Here is an 11,453-nt window from a genome sequence, read left to right as displayed (position 1 = left end):
ATCAAACGCATCCACTCACACTCGCCGTCGCCATGCCGAACCATGCCGAACCATGCCGACCCTCAGCTCGCGTCTCCGACCCTCCCCGCCCACGCAACGAGGCTCTTTATTTTCGACACGGTGCCGGTCATTCCGAGCGTGTCGACCGATGTGCTGGCCTGCCAGCCGCGCCAGGACGCAGCAGGCTGTCATCGGACCCGCCAGCAAGCGTGTGGCAGCCGAAACGAGCGCGGACAGGAGACGTCAAAAAAGGCCAAACAAAGAGCAGGGCCTTGCCGGAGATCGAATCCGGGACCTCTCGCACCCTAAGCGAGAATCATACCACTAGACCACAAGGCCACGCGGACGTACCAACATCCCCACATGTCGCGCCGCCAGCACGCCTCCTACACACATCACACACGCATCAAACGCATCCACTCACACTCGCCGTCGCCATGCCGAACCATGCCGAACCATGCCGACCCTCAGCTCGCGTCTCCGACCCTCCCCGCCCACGCAACGAGGCTCTTTATTTTCGACACGGTGCCGGTCATTCCGAGCGTGTCGACCGATGTGCTGGCCTGCCAGCCGCGCCAGGACGCAGCAGGGCTGTCATCGGACCCGCCAGCAAGCGTGTGGCAGCCGAAACGAGCGCGGACAGGAGACGTCAAAAAAGGCCAAACAAAGAGCAGGGCCTTGCCGGAGATCGAATCCGGGACCTCTCGCACCCTAAGCGAGAATCATACCACTAGACCACAAGGCCACGCGGACGTACCAACACCCCCACATGTCGCGCCGCCAGCACGCCTCCTACACACATCACACACGCATCAAACGCATCCACTCACACTCGCCGTCGCCATGCCGAACCATGCCGAACCATGCCGACCCTCAGCTCGCGTCTCCGACCCTCCCCGCCCACGCAACGAGGCTCTTTATTTTCGACACGGTGCCGGTCATTCCGAGCGTGTCGACCGATGTGCTGGCCTGCCAGCCGCGCCAGGACGCAGCAGGGCTGTCATCGGACCCGCCAGCAAGCGTGTGGCAGCCGAAACGAGCGCGGACAGGAGACGTCAAAAAAGGCCAAACAAAGAGCAGGGCCTTGCCGGAGATCGAATCCGGGACCTCTCGCACCCTAAGCGAGAATCATACCACTAGACCACAAGGCCACGCGGACGTACCAACACCCCCACATGTCGCGCCGCCAGCACGCCTCCTACACACATCACACACGCATCAAACGCATCCACTCACACTCGCCGTCGCCATGCCGAACCATGCCGACCCTCAGCTCGCGTCTCCGACCCTCCCCGCCCACGCAACGAGGCTCTTTATTTTCGACACGGTGCCGGTCATTCCGAGCGTGTCGACCGATGTGCTGGCCTGCCAGCCGCGCCAGGACGCAGCAGGGTTGTCATCGGACCCGCCAGCAAGCGTGTGGCAGCCGAAACGAGCGCGGACAGGAGACGTAAAAAAAAGGCCAAACAAAGAGCAGGGCCTTGCCGGAGATCGAATCCGGGACCTCTCGCACCCTAAGCGAGAATCATACCACTAGACCACAAGGCCACGCGGACGTACCAACACCCCCACATGTCGCGCCGCCAGCACGCCTCCTACACACATCACACACGCATCAAACGCATCCACTCACACTCGCCGTCGCCATGCCGAACCATGCCGACCCTCAGCTCGCGTCTCCGACCCTCCCCGCCCACGCAACGAGGCTCTTTATTTTCGACACGGTGCCGGTCATTCCGAGCGTGTCGACCGATGTGCTGGCCTGCCAGCCGCGCCAGGACGCAGCAGGGCTGTCATCGGACCCGCCAGCAAGCGTGTGGCAGCCGAAACGAGCGCGGACAGGAGACGTCAAAAAAGGCCAAACAAAGAGCAGGGCCTTGCCGGAGATCGAATCCGGGACCTCTCGCACCCTAAGCGAGAATCATACCACTAGACCACAAGGCCACGCGGACGTACCAACACCCCCACATGTCGCGCCGCCAGCACGCCTCCTACACACATCACACACGCATCAAACGCATCCACTCACACTCGCCGTCGCCATGCCGAACCATGCCGAACCATGCCGACCCTCAGCTCGCGTCTCCGACCCTCCCCGCCCACGCAACGAGGCTCTTTATTTTCGACACGGTGCCGGTCATTCCGAGCGTGTCGACCGATGTGCTGGCCTGCCAGCCGCGCCAGGACGCAGCAGGGCTGTCATCGGACCCGCCAGCAAGCGTGTGGCAGCCGAAACGAGCGCGGACAGGAGACGTCAAAAAAGGCCAAACAAAGAGCAGGGCCTTGCCGGAGATCGAATCCGGGACCTCTCGCACCCTAAGCGAGAATCATACCACTAGACCACAAGGCCACGCGGACGTACCAACACCCCCACATGTCGCGCCGCCAGCACGCCTCCTACACACATCACACACGCATCAAACGCATCCACTCACACTCGCCGTCGCCATGCCGAACCATGCCGAACCATGCCGACCCTCAGCTCGCGTCTCCGACCCTCCCCGCCCACGCAACGAGGCTCTTTATTTTCGACACGGTGCCGGTCATTCCGAGCGTGTCGACCGATGTGCTGGCCTGCCAGCCGCGCCAGGACGCAGCAGGGCTGTCATCGGACCCGCCAGCAAGCGTGTGGCAGCCGAAACGAGCGCGGACAGGAGACGTCAAAAAAAGGCCAAACAAAGAGCAGGGCCTTGCCGGAGATCGAATCCGGGACCTCTCGCACCCTAAGCGAGAATCATACCACTAGACCACAAGGCCACGCGGACGTACCAACACCCCCACATGTCGCGCCGCCAGCACGCCTCCTACACACATCACACACGCATCAAACGCATCCACTCACACTCGCCGTCGCCATGCCGAACCATGCCGAACCATGCCGACCCTCAGCTCGCGTCTCCGACCCTCCCCGCCCACGCAACGAGGCTCTTTATTTTCGACACGGTGCCGGTCATTCCGAGCGTGTCGACCGATGTGCTGGCCTGCCAGCCGCGCCAGGACGCAGCAGGGCTGTCATCGGACCCGCCAGCAAGCGTGTGGTAGCCGAAACGAGCGCGGACAGGAGACGTCAAAAAAGGCCAAACAAAGAGCAGGGCCTTGCCGGAGATCGAATCCGGGACCTCTCGCACCCTAAGCGAGAATCATACCACTAGACCACAAGGCCACGCGGACGTACCAACACCCCCACATGTCGCGCCGCCAGCACGCCTCCTACACACATCACACACGCATCAAACGCATCCACTCACACTCGCCGTCGCCATGCCGAACCATGCCGAACCATGCCGACCCTCAGCTCGCGTCTCCGACCCTCCCCGCCCACGCAACGAGGCTCTTTATTTTCGACACGGTGCCGGTCATTCCGAGCGTGTCGACCGATGTGCTGGCCTGCCAGCCGCGCCAGGACGCAGCAGGGCTGTCATCGGACCCGCCAGCAAGCGTGTGGCAGCCGAAACGAGCGCGGACAGGAGACGTCAAAAAAGGCCAAACAAAGAGCAGGGCCTTGCCGGAGATCGAATCCGGGACCTCTCGCACCCTAAGCGAGAATCATACCACTAGACCACAAGGCCACGCGGACGTACCAACACCCCCACATGTCGCGCCGCCAGCACGCCTCCTACACACATCACACACGCATCAAACGCATCCACTCACACTCGCCGTCGCCATGCCGAACCATGCCGAACCATGCCGACCCTCAGCTCGCGTCTCCGACCCTCCCCGCCCACGCAACGAGGCTCTTTATTTTCGACACGGTGCCGGTCATTCCGAGCGTGTCGACCGATGTGCTGGCCTGCCAGCCGCGCCAGGACGCAGCAGGGCTGTCATCGGACCCGCCAGCAAGCGTGTGGTAGCCGAAACGAGCGCGGACAGGAGACGTCAAAAAAGGCCAAACAAAGAGCAGGGCCTTGCCGGAGATCGAATCCGGGACCTCTCGCACCCTAAGCGAGAATCATACCACTAGACCACAAGGCCACGCGGACGTACCAACACCCCCACATGTCGCGCCGCCAGCACGCCTCCTACACACATCACACACGCATCAAACGCATCCACTCACACTCGCCGTCGCCATGCCGAACCATGCCGACCCTCAGCTCGCGTCTCCGACCCTCCCCGCCCACGCAACGAGGCTCTTTATTTTCGACACGGTGCCGGTCATTCCGAGCGTGTCGACCGATGTGCTGGCCTGCCAGCCGCGCCAGGACGCAGCAGGGTTGTCATCGGACCCGCCAGCAAGCGTGTGGCAGCCGAAACGAGCGCGGACAGGAGACGTAAAAAAAAGGCCAAACAAAGAGCAGGGCCTTGCCGGAGATCGAATCCGGGACCTCTCGCACCCTAAGCGAGAATCATACCACTAGACCACAAGGCCACGCGGACGTACCAACACCCCCACATGTCGCGCCGCCAGCACGCCTCCTACACACATCACACACGCATCAAACGCATCCACTCACACTCGCCGTCGCCATGCCGAACCATGCCGAACCATGCCGACCCTCAGCTCGCGTCTCCGACCCTCCCCGCCCACGCAACGAGGCTCTTTATTTTCGACACGGTGCCGGTCATTCCGAGCGTGTCGACCGATGTGCTGGCCTGCCAGCCGCGCCAGGACGCAGCAGGGCTGTCATCGGACCCGCCAGCAAGCGTGTGGCAGCCGAAACGAGCGCGGACAGGAGACGTCAAAAAAGGCCAAACAAAGAGCAGGGCCTTGCCGGAGATCGAATCCGGGACCTCTCGCACCCTAAGCGAGAATCATACCACTAGACCACAAGGCCACGCGGACGTACCAACACCCCCACATGTCGCGCCGCCAGCACGCCTCCTACACACATCACACACGCATCAAACGCATCCACTCACACTCGCCGTCGCCATGCCGAACCATGCCGAACCATGCCGACCCTCAGCTCGCGTCTCCGACCCTCCCCGCCCACGCAACGAGGCTCTTTATTTTCGACACGGTGCCGGTCATTCCGAGCGTGTCGACCGATGTGCTGGCCTGCCAGCCGCGCCAGGACGCAGCAGGGTTGTCATCGGACCCGCCAGCAAGCGTGTGGCAGCCGAAACGAGCGCGGACAGGAGACGTAAAAAAAAGGCCAAACAAAGAGCAGGGCCTTGCCGGAGATCGAATCCGGGACCTCTCGCACCCTAAGCGAGAATCATACCACTAGACCACAAGGCCACGCGGACGTACCAACACCCCCACATGTCGCGCCGCCAGCACGCCTCCTACACACATCACACACGCATCAAACGCATCCACTCACACTCGCCGTCGCCATGCCGAACCATGCCGAACCATGCCGACCCTCAGCTCGCGTCTCCGACCCTCCCCGCCCACGCAACGAGGCTCTTTATTTTCGACACGGTGCCGGTCATTCCGAGCGTGTCGACCGATGTGCTGGCCTGCCAGCCGCGCCAGGACGCAGCAGGGTTGTCATCGGACCCGCCAGCAAGCGTGTGGCAGCCGAAACGAGCGCGGACAGGAGACGTAAAAAAAGGCCAAACAAAGAGCAGGGCCTTGCCGGAGATCGAATCCGGGACCTCTCGCACCCTAAGCGAGAATCATACCACTAGACCACAAGGCCACGCGGACGTACCAACACCCCCACATGTCGCGCCGCCAGCACGCCTCCTACACACATCACACACGCATCAAACGCATCCACTCACACTCGCCGTCGCCATGCCGAACCATGCCGACCCTCAGCTCGCGTCTCCGACCCTCCCCGCCCACGCAACGAGGCTCTTTATTTTCGACACGGTGCCGGTCATTCCGAGCGTGTCGACCGATGTGCTGGCCTGCCAGCCGCGCCAGGACGCAGCAGGGTTGTCATCGGACCCGCCAGCAAGCGTGTGGCAGCCGAAACGAGCGCGGACAGGAGACGTAAAAAAAAGGCCAAACAAAGAGCAGGGCCTTGCCGGAGATCGAATCCGGGACCTCTCGCACCCTAAGCGAGAATCATACCACTAGACCACAAGGCCACGCGGACGTACCAACACCCCCACATGTCGCGCCGCCAGCACGCCTCCTACACACATCACACACGCATCAAACGCATCCACTCACACTCGCCGTCGCCATGCCGAACCATGCCGAACCATGCCGACCCTCAGCTCGCGTCTCCGACCCTCCCCGCCCACGCAACGAGGCTCTTTATTTTCGACACGGTGCCGGTCATTCCGACCGATGTGCTGGCCTGCCAGCCGCGCCAGGACGCAGCAGGGCTGTCATCGGACCCGCCAGCAAGCGTGTGGCAGCCGAAACGAGCGCGGACAGGAGACGTAAAAAAAGGCCAAACAAAGAGCAGGGCCTTGCCGGAGATCGAATCCGGGACCTCTCGCACCCTAAGCGAGAATCATACCACTAGACCACAAGGCCACGCGGACGTACCAACACCCCCACATGTCGCGCCGCCAGCACGCCTCCTACACACATCACACACGCATCAAACGCATCCACTCACACTCGCCGTCGCCATGCCGAACCATGCCGACCCTCAGCTCGCGTCTCCGACCCTCCCCGCCCACGCAACGAGGCTCTTTATTTTCGACACGGTGCCGGTCATTCCGAGCGTGTCGACCGATGTGCTGGCCTGCCAGCCGCGCCAGGACGCAGCAGGGCTGTCATCGGACCCGCCAGCAAGCGTGTGGCAGCCGAAACGAGCGCGGACAGGAGACGTAAAAAAAAGGCCAAACAAAGAGCAGGGCCTTGCCGGAGATCGAATCCGGGACCTCTCGCACCCTAAGCGAGAATCATACCACTAGACCACAAGGCCACGCGGACGTACCAACACCCCCACATGTCGCGCCGCCAGCACGCCTCCTACACACATCACACACGCATCAAACGCATCCACTCACACTCGCCGTCGCCATGCCGAACCATGCCGAACCATGCCGACCCTCAGCTCGCGTCTCCGACCCTCCCCGCCCACGCAACGAGGCTCTTTATTTTCGACACGGTGCCGGTCATTCCGAGCGTGTCGACCGATGTGCTGGCCTGCCAGCCGCGCCAGGACGCAGCAGGGCTGTCATCGGACCCGCCAGCAAGCGTGTGGCAGCCGAAACGAGCGCGGACAGGAGACGTCAAAAAAGGCCAAACAAAGAGCAGGGCCTTGCCGGAGATCGAATCCGGGACCTCTCGCACCCTAAGCGAGAATCATACCACTAGACCACAAGGCCACGCGGACGTACCAACACCCCCACATGTCGCGCCGCCAGCACGCCTCCTACACACATCACACACGCATCAAACGCATCCACTCACACTCGCCGTCGCCATGCCGAACCATGCCGAACCATGCCGACCCTCAGCTCGCGTCTCCGACCCTCCCCGCCCACGCAACGAGGCTCTTTATTTTCGACACGGTGCCGGTCATTCCGAGCGTGTCGACCGATGTGCTGGCCTGCCAGCCGCGCCAGGACGCAGCAGGGTTGTCATCGGACCCGCCAGCAAGCGTGTGGCAGCCGAAACGAGCGCGGACAGGAGACGTAAAAAAAAGGCCAAACAAAGAGCAGGGCCTTGCCGGAGATCGAATCCGGGACCTCTCGCACCCTAAGCGAGAATCATACCACTAGACCACAAGGCCACGCGGACGTACCAACACCCCCACATGTCGCGCCGCCAGCACGCCTCCTACACACATCACACACGCATCAAACGCATCCACTCACACTCGCCGTCGCCATGCCGAACCATGCCGAACCATGCCGACCCTCAGCTCGCGTCTCCGACCCTCCCCGCCCACGCAACGAGGCTCTTTATTTTCGACACGGTGCCGGTCATTCCGAGCGTGTCGACCGATGTGCTGGCCTGCCAGCCGCGCCAGGACGCAGCAGGGTTGTCATCGGACCCGCCAGCAAGCGTGTGGCAGCCGAAACGAGCGCGGACAGGAGACGTCAAAAAAGGCCAAACAAAGAGCAGGGCCTTGCCGGAGATCGAATCCGGGACCTCTCGCACCCTAAGCGAGAATCATACCACTAGACCACAAGGCCACGCGGACGTACCAACACCCCCACATGTCGCGCCGCCAGCACGCCTCCTACACACATCACACACGCATCAAACGCATCCACTCACACTCGCCGTCGCCATGCCGAACCATGCCGACCCTCAGCTCGCGTCTCCGACCCTCCCCGCCCACGCAACGAGGCTCTTTATTTTCGACACGGTGCCGGTCATTCCGAGCGTGTCGACCGATGTGCTGGCCTGCCAGCCGCGCCAGGACGCAGCAGGGTTGTCATCGGACCCGCCAGCAAGCGTGTGGCAGCCGAAACGAGCGCGGACAGGAGACGTAAAAAAAAGGCCAAACAAAGAGCAGGGCCTTGCCGGAGATCGAATCCGGGACCTCTCGCACCCTAAGCGAGAATCATACCACTAGACCACAAGGCCACGCGGACGTACCAACACCCCCACATGTCGCGCCGCCAGCACGCCTCCTACACACATCACACACGCATCAAACGCATCCACTCACACTCGCCGTCGCCATGCCGAACCATGCCGAACCATGCCGACCCTCAGCTCGCGTCTCCGACCCTCCCCGCCCACGCAACGAGGCTCTTTATTTTCGACACGGTGCCGGTCATTCCGAGCGTGTCGACCGATGTGCTGGCCTGCCAGCCGCGCCAGGACGCAGCAGGGTTGTCATCGGACCCGCCAGCAAGCGTGTGGCAGCCGAAACGAGCGCGGACAGGAGACGTAAAAAAAAGGCCAAACAAAGAGCAGGGCCTTGCCGGAGATCGAATCCGGGACCTCTCGCACCCTAAGCGAGAATCATACCACTAGACCACAAGGCCACGCGGACGTACCAACACCCCCACATGTCGCGCCGCCAGCACGCCTCCTACACACATCACACACGCATCAAACGCATCCACTCACACTCGCCGTCGCCATGCCGAACCATGCCGAACCATGCCGACCCTCAGCTCGCGTCTCCGACCCTCCCCGCCCACGCAACGAGGCTCTTTATTTTCGACACGGTGCCGGTCATTCCGAGCGTGTCGACCGATGTGCTGGCCTGCCAGCCGCGCCAGGACGCAGCAGGGTTGTCATCGGACCCGCCAGCAAGCGTGTGGCAGCCGAAACGAGCGCGGACAGGAGACGTCAAAAAAGGCCAAACAAAGAGCAGGGCCTTGCCGGAGATCGAATCCGGGACCTCTCGCACCCTAAGCGAGAATCATACCACTAGACCACAAGGCCACGCGGACGTACCAACACCCCCACATGTCGCGCCGCCAGCACGCCTCCTACACACATCACACACGCATCAAACGCATCCACTCACACTCGCCGTCGCCATGCCGAACCATGCCGAACCATGCCGACCCTCAGCTCGCGTCTCCGACCCTCCCCGCCCACGCAACGAGGCTCTTTATTTTCGACACGGTGCCGGTCATTCCGAGCGTGTCGACCGATGTGCTGGCCTGCCAGCCGCGCCAGGACGCAGCAGGGCTGTCATCGGACCCGCCAGCAAGCGTGTGGCAGCCGAAACGAGCGCGGACAGGAGACGTCAAAAAAGGCCAAACAAAGAGCAGGGCCTTGCCGGAGATCGAATCCGGGACCTCTCGCACCCTAAGCGAGAATCATACCACTAGACCACAAGGCCACGCGGACGTACCAACACCCCCACATGTCGCGCCGCCAGCACGCCTCCTACACACATCACACACGCATCAAACGCATCCACTCACACTCGCCGTCGCCATGCCGAACCATGCCGAACCATGCCGACCCTCAGCTCGCGTCTCCGACCCTCCCCGCCCACGCAACGAGGCTCTTTATTTTCGACACGGTGCCGGTCATTCCGAGCGTGTCGACCGATGTGCTGGCCTGCCAGCCGCGCCAGGACGCAGCAGGGCTGTCATCGGACCCGCCAGCAAGCGTGTGGCAGCCGAAACGAGCGCGGACAGGAGACGTCAAAAAAGGCCAAACAAAGAGCAGGGCCTTGCCGGAGATCGAATCCGGGACCTCTCGCACCCTAAGCGAGAATCATACCACTAGACCACAAGGCCACGCGGACGTACCAACATCCCCACATGTCGCGCCGCCAGCACGCCTCCTACACACATCACACACGCATCAAACGCATCCACTCACACTCGCCGTCGCCATGCCGAACCATGCCGAACCATGCCGACCCTCAGCTCGCGTCTCCGACCCTCCCCGCCCACGCAACGAGGCTCTTTATTTTCGACACGGTGCCGGTCATTCCGAGCGTGTCGACCGATGTGCTGGCCTGCCAGCCGCGCCAGGACGCAGCAGGGTTGTCATCGGACCCGCCAGCAAGCGTGTGGCAGCCGAAACGAGCGCGGACAGGAGACGTCAAAAAAGGCCAAACAAAGAGCAGGGCCTTGCCGGAGATCGAATCCGGGACCTCTCGCACCCTAAGCGAGAATCATACCACTAGACCACAAGGCCACGCGGACGTACCAACACCCCCACATGTCGCGCCGCCAGCACGCCTCCTACACACATCACACACGCATCAAACGCATCCACTCACACTCGCCGTCGCCATGCCGAACCATGCCGAACCATGCCGACCCTCAGCTCGCGTCTCCGACCCTCCCCGCCCACGCAACGAGGCTCTTTATTTTCCACACGGTGCCAGTCATTCCGAGCGTGTCGACCGATGTGCTGGCCTGCCAGCCGCGCCAGGACGCAGCAGGGTTGTCATCGGACCCGCCAGCAAGCGTGTGGCAGCCGAAACGAGCGCGGACAGGAGACGTCAAAAAAAGGCCAAACAAAGAGCAGGGCCTTGCCGGAGATCGAATCCGGGACCTCTCGCACCCTAAGCGAGAATCATACCACTAGACCACAAGGCCACGCGGACGTACCAACACCCCCACATGTCGCGCCGCCAGCACGCCTCCTACACACATCACACACGCATCAAACGCATCCACTCACACTCGCCGTCGCCATGCCGAACCATGCCGAACCATGCCGACCCTCAGCTCGCGTCTCCGACCCTCCCCGCCCACGCAACGAGGCTCTTTATTTTCGACACGGTGCCGGTCATTCCGAGCGTGTCGACCGATGTGCTGGCCTGCCAGCCGCGCCAGGACGCAGCAGGGTTGTCATCGGACCCGCCAGCAAGCGTGTGGCAGCCGAAACGAGCGCGGACAGGAGACGTCAAAAAAGGCCAAACAAAGAGCAGGGCCTTGCCGGAGATCGAATCCGGGACCTCTCGCACCCTAAGCGAGAATCATACCACTAGACCACAAGGCCACGCGGACGTACCAACACCCCCACATGTCGCGCCGCCAGCACGCCTCCTACACACATCACACACGCATCAAACGCATCCACTCACACTCGCCGTCGCCATGCCGAACCATGCCGACCCTCAGCTCGCGTCTCCGACCCTCCCCGCCCACGCAACGAGGCTCTTTATTTTCGACACGGTGCCGGTCATTCCGAGCGTGTCGACCGATGTGCT

The 11,453-nt window shown here is 62.5% G+C and overlaps 1 protein-coding gene and 28 non-coding genes across 29 annotated transcripts; 1 reads left to right on the top strand and 28 right to left on the bottom strand.

The window, feature by feature from the left end:
* Window positions 1-267: 267 nt before the first annotated feature.
* PHYSODRAFT_t731 lies at window positions 268-339 on the bottom strand. The gene has a single exon. It is a non-coding gene; the product is annotated as a tRNA-Pro (tRNA).
* Window positions 340-673: 334 nt separating this feature from the next.
* PHYSODRAFT_t730 lies at window positions 674-745 on the bottom strand. Its single transcript has one exon. It is a non-coding gene; the product is annotated as a tRNA-Pro (tRNA).
* A 334-nt stretch (window positions 746-1,079) lies between these two features.
* Window positions 1,080-1,151, bottom strand: PHYSODRAFT_t729. The gene has a single exon. It is a non-coding gene; the product is annotated as a tRNA-Pro (tRNA).
* A 325-nt stretch (window positions 1,152-1,476) lies between these two features.
* PHYSODRAFT_t728 lies at window positions 1,477-1,548 on the bottom strand. The gene has a single exon. It is a non-coding gene; the product is annotated as a tRNA-Pro (tRNA).
* A 324-nt stretch (window positions 1,549-1,872) lies between these two features.
* Window positions 1,873-1,944, bottom strand: PHYSODRAFT_t727. Its single transcript has one exon. It is a non-coding gene; the product is annotated as a tRNA-Pro (tRNA).
* A 334-nt stretch (window positions 1,945-2,278) lies between these two features.
* Window positions 2,279-2,350, bottom strand: PHYSODRAFT_t726. Its single transcript has one exon. It is a non-coding gene; the product is annotated as a tRNA-Pro (tRNA).
* Window positions 2,351-2,458: 108 nt separating this feature from the next.
* PHYSODRAFT_329112 (hypothetical protein) lies at window positions 2,459-3,042 on the top strand (the record flags this gene model as incomplete). Its single annotated transcript, XM_009525502.1, has 2 exons — window positions 2,459-2,626; window positions 2,890-3,042. 2 exons carry the CDS (start codon window positions 2,459-2,461, stop codon window positions 3,040-3,042), a joined length of 321 nt encoding a protein of 106 aa, XP_009523797.1.
* PHYSODRAFT_t725 lies at window positions 2,686-2,757 on the bottom strand. The gene has a single exon. It is a non-coding gene; the product is annotated as a tRNA-Pro (tRNA).
* A 49-nt stretch (window positions 3,043-3,091) lies between the features above and the next one.
* PHYSODRAFT_t724 lies at window positions 3,092-3,163 on the bottom strand. The gene has a single exon. It is a non-coding gene; the product is annotated as a tRNA-Pro (tRNA).
* A 334-nt stretch (window positions 3,164-3,497) lies between these two features.
* Window positions 3,498-3,569, bottom strand: PHYSODRAFT_t723. Its single transcript has one exon. It is a non-coding gene; the product is annotated as a tRNA-Pro (tRNA).
* Window positions 3,570-3,903: 334 nt separating this feature from the next.
* PHYSODRAFT_t722 lies at window positions 3,904-3,975 on the bottom strand. The gene has a single exon. It is a non-coding gene; the product is annotated as a tRNA-Pro (tRNA).
* Window positions 3,976-4,300: 325 nt separating this feature from the next.
* On the bottom strand, window positions 4,301-4,372 carry PHYSODRAFT_t721. Its single transcript has one exon. It is a non-coding gene; the product is annotated as a tRNA-Pro (tRNA).
* Window positions 4,373-4,706: 334 nt separating this feature from the next.
* PHYSODRAFT_t720 lies at window positions 4,707-4,778 on the bottom strand. The gene has a single exon. It is a non-coding gene; the product is annotated as a tRNA-Pro (tRNA).
* Window positions 4,779-5,113: 335 nt separating this feature from the next.
* Window positions 5,114-5,185, bottom strand: PHYSODRAFT_t719. The gene has a single exon. It is a non-coding gene; the product is annotated as a tRNA-Pro (tRNA).
* Window positions 5,186-5,519: 334 nt separating this feature from the next.
* PHYSODRAFT_t718 lies at window positions 5,520-5,591 on the bottom strand. Its single transcript has one exon. It is a non-coding gene; the product is annotated as a tRNA-Pro (tRNA).
* A 325-nt stretch (window positions 5,592-5,916) lies between these two features.
* PHYSODRAFT_t717 lies at window positions 5,917-5,988 on the bottom strand. The gene has a single exon. It is a non-coding gene; the product is annotated as a tRNA-Pro (tRNA).
* A 325-nt stretch (window positions 5,989-6,313) lies between these two features.
* On the bottom strand, window positions 6,314-6,385 carry PHYSODRAFT_t716. The gene has a single exon. It is a non-coding gene; the product is annotated as a tRNA-Pro (tRNA).
* Window positions 6,386-6,710: 325 nt separating this feature from the next.
* Window positions 6,711-6,782, bottom strand: PHYSODRAFT_t715. The gene has a single exon. It is a non-coding gene; the product is annotated as a tRNA-Pro (tRNA).
* Window positions 6,783-7,116: 334 nt separating this feature from the next.
* PHYSODRAFT_t714 lies at window positions 7,117-7,188 on the bottom strand. Its single transcript has one exon. It is a non-coding gene; the product is annotated as a tRNA-Pro (tRNA).
* Window positions 7,189-7,523: 335 nt separating this feature from the next.
* Window positions 7,524-7,595, bottom strand: PHYSODRAFT_t713. Its single transcript has one exon. It is a non-coding gene; the product is annotated as a tRNA-Pro (tRNA).
* A 334-nt stretch (window positions 7,596-7,929) lies between these two features.
* PHYSODRAFT_t712 lies at window positions 7,930-8,001 on the bottom strand. The gene has a single exon. It is a non-coding gene; the product is annotated as a tRNA-Pro (tRNA).
* Window positions 8,002-8,326: 325 nt separating this feature from the next.
* Window positions 8,327-8,398, bottom strand: PHYSODRAFT_t711. The gene has a single exon. It is a non-coding gene; the product is annotated as a tRNA-Pro (tRNA).
* Window positions 8,399-8,733: 335 nt separating this feature from the next.
* On the bottom strand, window positions 8,734-8,805 carry PHYSODRAFT_t710. The gene has a single exon. It is a non-coding gene; the product is annotated as a tRNA-Pro (tRNA).
* Window positions 8,806-9,139: 334 nt separating this feature from the next.
* PHYSODRAFT_t709 lies at window positions 9,140-9,211 on the bottom strand. Its single transcript has one exon. It is a non-coding gene; the product is annotated as a tRNA-Pro (tRNA).
* A 334-nt stretch (window positions 9,212-9,545) lies between these two features.
* PHYSODRAFT_t708 lies at window positions 9,546-9,617 on the bottom strand. The gene has a single exon. It is a non-coding gene; the product is annotated as a tRNA-Pro (tRNA).
* Window positions 9,618-9,951: 334 nt separating this feature from the next.
* PHYSODRAFT_t707 lies at window positions 9,952-10,023 on the bottom strand. The gene has a single exon. It is a non-coding gene; the product is annotated as a tRNA-Pro (tRNA).
* Window positions 10,024-10,357: 334 nt separating this feature from the next.
* On the bottom strand, window positions 10,358-10,429 carry PHYSODRAFT_t706. Its single transcript has one exon. It is a non-coding gene; the product is annotated as a tRNA-Pro (tRNA).
* A 335-nt stretch (window positions 10,430-10,764) lies between these two features.
* Window positions 10,765-10,836, bottom strand: PHYSODRAFT_t705. Its single transcript has one exon. It is a non-coding gene; the product is annotated as a tRNA-Pro (tRNA).
* A 334-nt stretch (window positions 10,837-11,170) lies between these two features.
* On the bottom strand, window positions 11,171-11,242 carry PHYSODRAFT_t704. The gene has a single exon. It is a non-coding gene; the product is annotated as a tRNA-Pro (tRNA).
* Between the last annotated feature and the right edge of the window lie 211 nt (window positions 11,243-11,453).

Source organism: Phytophthora sojae (genome assembly GCF_000149755.1).
Source record: "Phytophthora sojae unplaced genomic scaffold PHYSOscaffold_3, whole genome shotgun sequence".
Lineage (NCBI taxonomy): Eukaryota > Oomycota > Peronosporomycetes > Peronosporales > Peronosporaceae > Phytophthora > Phytophthora sojae.
Note: the sequence above shows the minus strand (reverse complement) of the source record. Positions and strands in the feature narration are given on the sequence as shown.